The 8,417-nt window shown below is 37.7% G+C and overlaps 1 protein-coding gene across 1 annotated transcript; it reads right to left on the bottom strand.

Annotated features, from left to right (window-relative positions):
• Positions 1-2,229: 2,229 nt before the first annotated feature.
• LOC107220867 (BTB/POZ domain-containing protein KCTD12) lies at positions 2,230-6,530 on the bottom strand. Its single transcript, XM_046744637.1, has one exon. The coding sequence runs from the start codon at positions 6,049-6,051 to the stop codon at positions 5,317-5,319; it is 735 nt and encodes a 244-aa protein (XP_046600593.1). The 5' UTR covers positions 6,052-6,530; the 3' UTR covers positions 2,230-5,316.
• Between the last annotated feature and the right edge of the window lie 1,887 nt (positions 6,531-8,417).

Here is an 8,417-nt window from a genome sequence, read left to right as displayed (position 1 = left end):
TTATCCACGAACGATAATTTGGAAAGGTAACACAACGAATTCGGAATACAAAATTAGACTGACTTCGAAATAAATGAACTCAACTTTCCATGTCACTTGAATTTATGATCTTGAAATTTGTTCAACCGCGTTGCAACTAATTTATTTTGATTACGTGGGGCGAAAGATGAAAATATAAAATGAAATGAAAAAAAATAATAAAAAAACAACAACAAAACAAAAGAAGGTGAAACGGATTGGTTTGCTAATCGGTTAATGGGATTCTGGTAGAATCGGGTTACAAGTGTGTAAATTGTCTTGAATACAGTTCGGATTTCAAGATGAGGCGGAAAGCATTTCCTTTCCTCCCTCTCGCTATCTCTGCAAGGGTGCAAAGGAAAAGAGCCAGAGTCCCTGATCCGCGATGCCCGGTTCTTATATACTTGACCCAGAAACTATTCCAATATTAAATTGCACCTCGGCGTGAGTATATATCTAAAGCTAAAGCTAAAGCTAGAGCTAAAGCTGAAGCGTAAGACCGGAGTTGGAGGTGAATTTGATTGGACTTTTTCAAAACTCTACCGTCAGCAATAAATGAATGATAAAATTGGCAAAAAAACCAAAATTTGGTCCTGTCAACGAAATTTCAAGGTTAATACATAATAAGTCAAATTAAAGGTTAATAACATTCGACCAAATATTATTTTCATACAACCAAAAATTTTGGGTCATTTTATAGTGAGCAAAAAGCGAAATTATTTAGTAGTGTCTCAGTAAAGAGGTTTGGCACCACAATCCCGTAGATTATGTTGCGATTTAGAAATCCGATCTACGCGGTGAAATCATTTTGTGAAGATTGATAGGATGATTGTTTAATTGTTGGAAGCTGACAAAATCATCGTGCGATTTTCATTTAAGCTACATAAATTATATGCCACGTCGAAGAACGACCAAGAAACATGCCATTGTGAACTGACAGGCTGATTCAATGGTGTCGGACCATAAATGATCAAGTTTTACCGATTGGACCGGACAAATACCTGGAGTCCCTACCGACAACTGCTCGTCTTATTTCTCTCGCGAGAAAGAATTTTCAACGCGTTACAGAGACTATTTTGCCATTTCGATCAAATTTTTTGTAAATTTACGATGTAACATATTATTTGATGGCGATAATCAATTGGTAGCTCCCATGATTTCGTAAATTTGACTAATCTTTATCCACCGAATAGATTTAGCGAACAGTATGAAACGATTTAGTTGAATCTACCAGAGGATGTTCAATATTTTGATAATACCGTGAAAAAAGTATTATTTAATTAAATTGTCTGAATTAAAATCGAGATTTCGTACCTATTTATAAGTATATTTTATGCAACTAAGTTTTTTTAAAATTTTTAAGCAATCGTTCAATTAATTTTGGTATTTACAACAAAATATTGTGTTCCCACGAGAAAATTCTCTACGAAATGCATCTACAAATTGATTTCTTTGAAAAAGCAACGAGTTTTCGTCGAGCGCAGAAAAAAGTGTAGAAATGGTGTACAAATAGTACGAACGTTGATCCGATATTCAGAAGGAAAAAAAATTAACGCAAAGAAAGAAAACTGCCCGAAGTGTTATAAACTTGGGATTGCAAAAATTATTGAAAACAAATTACCAGCAGCTACAGGCAGTAATTGGTATCAAAAATTCGATCCACCGCGATGATGAAAATTATCGAATAGAAATCCCAGCCTGACAATGAGTAAAAAGTATGCGAACGAGAAAAAAACCGTTTATAAAATCATGAGCAATTTTATTTGCGTCAATGACGACGATCGAGAAACGAACAACAACTCTGTTAGATATGATAGAAATGAATTGGAACAAATTTGAATAACAAAAGCTAATATATCTATAAGATAATTATTTCAAAAAAGGTTTTATAATTAATAACGTTACCGATGCGCTTTTAATGTTTTTTGCGTAATGAAGATGTTGTTTCATTCGCGTCTACTTTCATTGCTCAAGATCTTTTTTTTACAGTTTTTTTTTCTCATTTCCTAACTTTTTATACATACTGTGGTTCTCATTGACCCTTAATTTTGCAACCCTCATCAATCATGTTATTCCCTTTATTCTCTGAGCTTACGTTGAAGATTTTTTTCCTTTACTTTTTTCTATCGATCATTCAAAATCAAGGTAAATGAATTAAGAAACGAACTCTCTCTTTCGGAGTGAAATAAAAAATTAACGTATGGCCAACTCAACTCGCTTCGAGGTTTGTGATTAATTTTAGATTTTATTCCGCATCGTAGACGTTGTGTTTTTTTTTTTTTTCTTTTTACATTCTTTTTCGTCCGTTTTTTCTCCATCCCGATTTCATAAATCTTGAAAATCACTCGGCCGTGATATTCCGACGACCGCATCGTCCCATTGCATGATAAAAAAGCCTGAAAACTTTACGAATATTCGTGTGTCACGGTATATTGCGCGCAAGCGGCAAGGAGATGTTTTTGTTTTTTCTTTTATTTTTCTTTTTTTTCCTTTTTCTATTTCTATTTCCAGTCGGAATACGCGTATCTAAGAAAAGTAGAACAAGTACGCAAGAGACGAATGCACGAGAGAATTGAAGAAAGGGTCGATGAAAGTATGGAAAAGAAAACTTTAAAAAAAAAAAAAAAACGTACGAAAAGATTAGAAAAAATAAAAACCTTTTTCACATCCACCAGAAGACAGAAAAATAGAACATGAACAAAAAAAAAAAAAAACAAAAATTTCACTACGCAATTTCGAATATGTTATTTTGATCAGAAGTTTTGTTTCTTTTTTCCCCATATAACGCGCGTGTGTGTGTACATATATACATATATAAATAGTTTTACATTATGTATAATAACTTGACTAGTTTCAGGATAAAAATATCATAAATGGTTGTTATTTAAATATTACAATATTGGTCCGAATCGAGAATGCAGGTTGTGCTTCTTTTTTTTTTTTTTTTCTTTTCTTTTCTTTTCTTAGCGTTGCTTTGCTTCTTTGCATTGGTTTTTGGAGATATATATGAGATTTGGTTTCAGGTCTCGATTATACAATATCCTAATTCTATGCCGGGTGTAGGTACATGGATCAAGTAAAGTAATATAGGTGTAACTATTTCACTATTTTACTATTTGAACATTGAAATCTCGAGTCACCTCGAAACGATCCGTGAGATTGCGTATATTAAATTTAATAATTTCATGTATCACTCTATGTATAGTGTATACATTACATATAATAATATACTATATTTTACATATATATATATATTTCATTTTCGTTTATCTCCGAACTGTTTTTTTTTTTTTTTTTTTTTTTCATTTTAACCTAGAAACGAAAAAAACACAAGTTTCGACCCGAGGAAAATTAAGTTTTCTCTTATCGATAATCAAATGTAACGATGACTGTTCCATACCGAAAAAACCGAGAAAAACAAGAGAAAAAAAAACAGCAAAAGAAAGAAATCACTCCGAGTTGCGGCATCGGTATTATATTAATGTTCGAAACTATCGATTGGTTGGAGAAAAAAAAAAATTGATAATATCGTTCGCATGTTTGTAACAAACGTGTTGAAGGTACGTGTTTTTCATTTATTTTTGTTTTTTAATTTTTCATGTTTCGTCAATGGTATAACGGGCGCTAAAAACAGTCCCGTTAAAATTGTTTCGTTTTTCCTCTTTATCTCGAATTTTCATTTCGTTCGATACACAATACGCAAAAGATTGTACACGGAAGTTATTCAAAATTTCAACGGTTCCAGTTTCTCGACTTTATCCCACAGCAAATACCACGATAATAACTTTTTTGGTCCAAGCAGTCAAATTTCGGCTTTAAATTGTCTCACTCTCTCTCTTTCAATCGCTTTTATCTCGTCCTCTTGCAAAATTTATATCGATGATAATAATAATAATAATCACAATAACAATAATAGTAAATAATAGTAAATCAAAGTATCCCCATCCACACAATAACAGTTGATTTAAATTCAAGATTAATTTTTATCTTCCTTTACTAATTCATATAGTATATATATGTATTGTACTGATACAGATCAATACATTACGCTTATACATATTATTTTTATCATAATTATATTACTGTATTAATATCCACATATATTTTATATATGTATATTTGTGTGTAATTATGTATCTTCGATTTTCTCGCAGATTTTCTTTCTTACGGCAATATTCGTTATTGCTGATTTGATTCAAAGTATTTTTTCTTCTCTCTCTTTCGCCGATTGTCTCTCATTTTGTAATTTCTTTTTCCATAAATGATCGGTAAGAAAAATGATCGACGCAACAGATATCTCGTGTGTTTTATCGTATCACTGTAAAATAATTTTTGCATCGTCGATTCGAAAACAAATCGCTCAATCTCTTCGTTAATAGCCCGTTGATTTCCCTCGCCCAATTGATAGGAGATTTCCACCTCGCCGATACGGGTTCAGCTATTCCGCCATATAATCACACTTAATTCCGTCTCAATCCCACTTCCGACGGATTGTAGACCGTTGCAGAAAGAAAGAAAGGAAGGAAGGATCTTCTTCGCGATCGCGCGAATTTAACAGGCATGCAACAGCTGATCGACGCACGAACAGCCAGGAACGTATAATACAAAGGAACCAAAAAAGAAGTTTCCAGGATTTTCAATCCATTTTCATGGATGAAACAGAACACGACGAACAACAGTTTTTATCACACTTTCAAACGAGGACGAACGGATGTTGTTCATCCTGACCTTCGCCAATGAGAATTAGGACGTAGGTATAACCTTCGTGATCCATTCCATGTAACAGTTTTGAAGACCTTGTTTCATCTCACATGCAAGATCTTCGAGAGATTCCGACGATGATCGAAGCGTACCTTCACAAATTCAAGTTCATCGTTGGAGATTCGGATGTCAAAAATCATGAATTAACACGCAAGAGCGTACAAAAACGAAAAGGAACTTTCCAGGATTTTCTATCCATTTTCGACGAAACAAAACACGACGAACAACAGTTTTTATCACACTTTCAAACGAGGACGAACGGATGTCCCTCATCCTGACCCTTGCCAATGAGAATTAGGACATAGGTATAACCTTCATGATCCATTCCATGCAACAGTTTTGAAAACCTTGTTTCATCTCACATGCAAGATCTTCAAGAGGTTCCGACGAGGATCAAAGGGTATCTTCGCAAGTTCAAGTTCAAGTTTATCGTTGGAGATTCGGATATCGAAAATCAGGGATTACCTCACGGTAATCTCCAACATATCGGTCACGTGATAACAAGTCTTTGGATAACGAGATTGCAGATTTCAAGGCCTACTCGCGTACGAATACAAACTCGTTGTAATGGTTCCACCGATTCTCCTCGGCATCAACACCAGGTTTAAGTTGTTCGGTACTACCACCAGCAGTGCCGGATCCGCAGCTACCGGCAAGCCGAAATCCCTGTTCCTGAAGCATGTCGAAAGCCTGTTCAATGAAATTGTGTTTAAGAAAGAACCTCGACGTGTACCTATCGGACATTCCGTGATCAGGATCGCGGCTCTCGTTAAGAGTCTCGCCGAAGACGTCGCGGCAAAGAGCGACTCGTCCGCAGACGAGGATCCTGGAGAGTTTGCGGAACTTGACATCGGCCAGTCCGTCCCGACCAAAGGCGAAGCTTCCACGATACCCAACGGTTATGTAACCGGGTGGCCGTTTGCCGATCGCCGGCGATTCCGCGTGCTCTATGACCGCTTTCTCGAGTCCCGGAAGTCCGAAGAACTTGGCCTCCTGTCGAAGCCGTTCCCGCTCCCTGAAACCCTCGGGCAATACGAGAGCCTTGTTCCGCAGGAAGTCGAGAACGTAACGGAAAAGCACTCCGTCCCGATCCAGAAAGTACTTCCCCTTCGCGTCTCGCTCGACCGACGATTTCTCACCGAACATACCGGCCAGGTTAGAATCTCCCTCACCCGTCAAGGTCGATAACGACGTAGTGTAAAACACGCCGCCCACGTTCAATTCGACGACACTTCGAACGGTTGCACCACCGACATCCTGGGCCGCCTCCATGCTCCTTTAACGAGCCTCGCGTGGACTGCGGTGACTTAAAGGACCCTCGATATCACCTACGCGTTACGAACACTTCTTCCGCCTCTTCTTATTCCTCTCGACTTGTCACTCGACCCAAACTCGTTCCTTCCGATTCATGCACCGTCGTTGCGTTGTGCGTTTTATTGACCGTCTACAGAAGAGTGTCCTTTGTCGGTGTGTCAAATTTTCGTAAAAAGACTCTTGTATTCCTGACGTTACCAAGGCGGTACGTATTACACCGTAACACTTCTTTCCTTCAGCTCTCTGTGTGACGACGATGATCCGAGAACGCGGAAAACGCGCGTAAAATACAAGTTTTCTTGTTATCCCTTTGAAAATTTCGTCGACTAGCTCGCAAAGGCGGACTGGAACTGACTGATTGTTAGTCGGTCACGGTGCCCCAGTTACGGGTTCGACGTCGCCCTCCTCCCGGCTCCTGATGCTGATGCTCTGGTGCTGGTGTACGTTCTGCACGAGCAAAACGGCCAACGAACAAACCCGCGGGCGCAGGACGCCTGGAAACCAGCCGCCGTCCGGGGGAAACGCGCGCAGCATCCATCCAACCCCGCGTTCAACGTACATGTAATACCGTGGCTGTGTCGTTGTGTGTGTGTAGGTGCCTACGTATTTATATACCTCAACCTACCTGCCAGCTATTCCACGGAGGGCGACTGGCTAGGGGATTCGATACCGCGGTCACAGAGACTGCGGAGCATTTCCAAAAACTAGTGCCTGACAAGTGTCGCCTTGTCACGTTTCGAAATTCTCAATACTCGGACCGATCGAATGAACTTCGTTCTAGTTTTAACGGTCAAAACTCCGGTTAGATATCAAGTTTTCCCCATAACCGAAAAAAAAATTTCTCTTCGATGACCAAAATTTTGTCCTGGGAACGATATTTCAGGGTTAACATACGTCCGACCGAATATTATTTGCATACAACCAAAAATTTTGAGTCATTTTGTAGTGAGCAAAAAACGAAATTATTTAGCAGTGTCTTAGTAAAGAGGTTTGGCACCACAATCCCGTAGATTATGTTGCGATTTAGAAATCCGATCTACGCGGTGAAATCATTTTGTGAAGATTGATAGGATGATTGTTTAATTGTTGGAAGCTGAAAAAATCATCGTGCGATTTTCATTTAAGCTACATGAATTATATGCCACGTCGAAGAATGACCAAGAAACATGCCATTGTGAACCGACAGGCTGATTCAATGGTGTCGGACCATAAATGATCAAGTTTTACCGATTGGACCGGACAAATACCTGGATTCCCTACCGATAACTGCTCGTCTTACTTCTCTCGCGAAAAAGAATTTTCAACGCGTTACAGAGACTATTTTGCCATTTCGATTAAATTTTTTGTAAATTTACGATGTAACATATTATTTGATGGCGATAATCAATTGGTAGCTCCCATGATTTCGTAAATTTGACTAATCTTTATCCACCGAATAGATTTAGCGAACAGTATGAAACGATTTAGTTGAATCTACCAGAGGATGTTCAATATTTTGATAATACCGTGAAAAAAGTATTATTTAATTAAATTGTCTGAATTAAAATCGAGATTTCGTACCTATTTATAAGTATATTTTATGCAACTAAGTTTTTTTGAAATTTTTAAGCAATCGTTCAATCAATTTTGGTATTTACAACAAAATATTGTGTTCCCACGAGAAAATTCTCTACAAAATGCATCTACAGATTGATTTCTATGAAAAAGCAACAAGTTTTCTGTCAGCGCATTCTGGGTTTTAACTATTCGAGATTTGAAGAAATCGGAACAACACATTTCGAATGATCAACAGTTTCGACGATAAAATGACTATTCAGGTTTTCCACACTTCCACGAACACGACAGTTCGGAATTACTTACTATTCGAGAATTGAATGGTTGGAAACGAGGACATTAAATTTAAACAATCGGTATGAACTTTTTGTTCGACAACATACGGAATTGAATAAGGTGTACAGGCTGAATATGCATACGGAAGTGCAACAAATTTTAGTACACGGTCCATGATTATTTTCTACCTGCGTGTATGTACATTAACCCTGAAATATTGTTGCCAGGACAAAATTTTGGTCATTGAAGCGAAATTTTTTTTCGGGTTTGTGGAAAACTTGATACCTAACCGGCGTTTTGACCGTTCAAACTAGGACGAGGTTAATTCGATCAGTCCGAGCTTTAAGAATTTCGATTTTCGACCCATGGGGTATGAAATCATAGATCATCCCTTTTGATTCGTTGACATATGAGGAGATCTGAGCTTCATTCAAGAGGCCATCATTCGAGAAAGCCATAAGTTTAATAGTTGAAGAGCAAATTGTAAATCAAAG

This window comes from Neodiprion lecontei, chromosome 7, assembly GCF_021901455.1.
Source record: "Neodiprion lecontei isolate iyNeoLeco1 chromosome 7, iyNeoLeco1.1, whole genome shotgun sequence".
NCBI classification, from domain to species: domain Eukaryota; kingdom Metazoa; phylum Arthropoda; class Insecta; order Hymenoptera; family Diprionidae; genus Neodiprion; species Neodiprion lecontei.
Note: the sequence above shows the minus strand (reverse complement) of the source record. Positions and strands in the feature narration are given on the sequence as shown.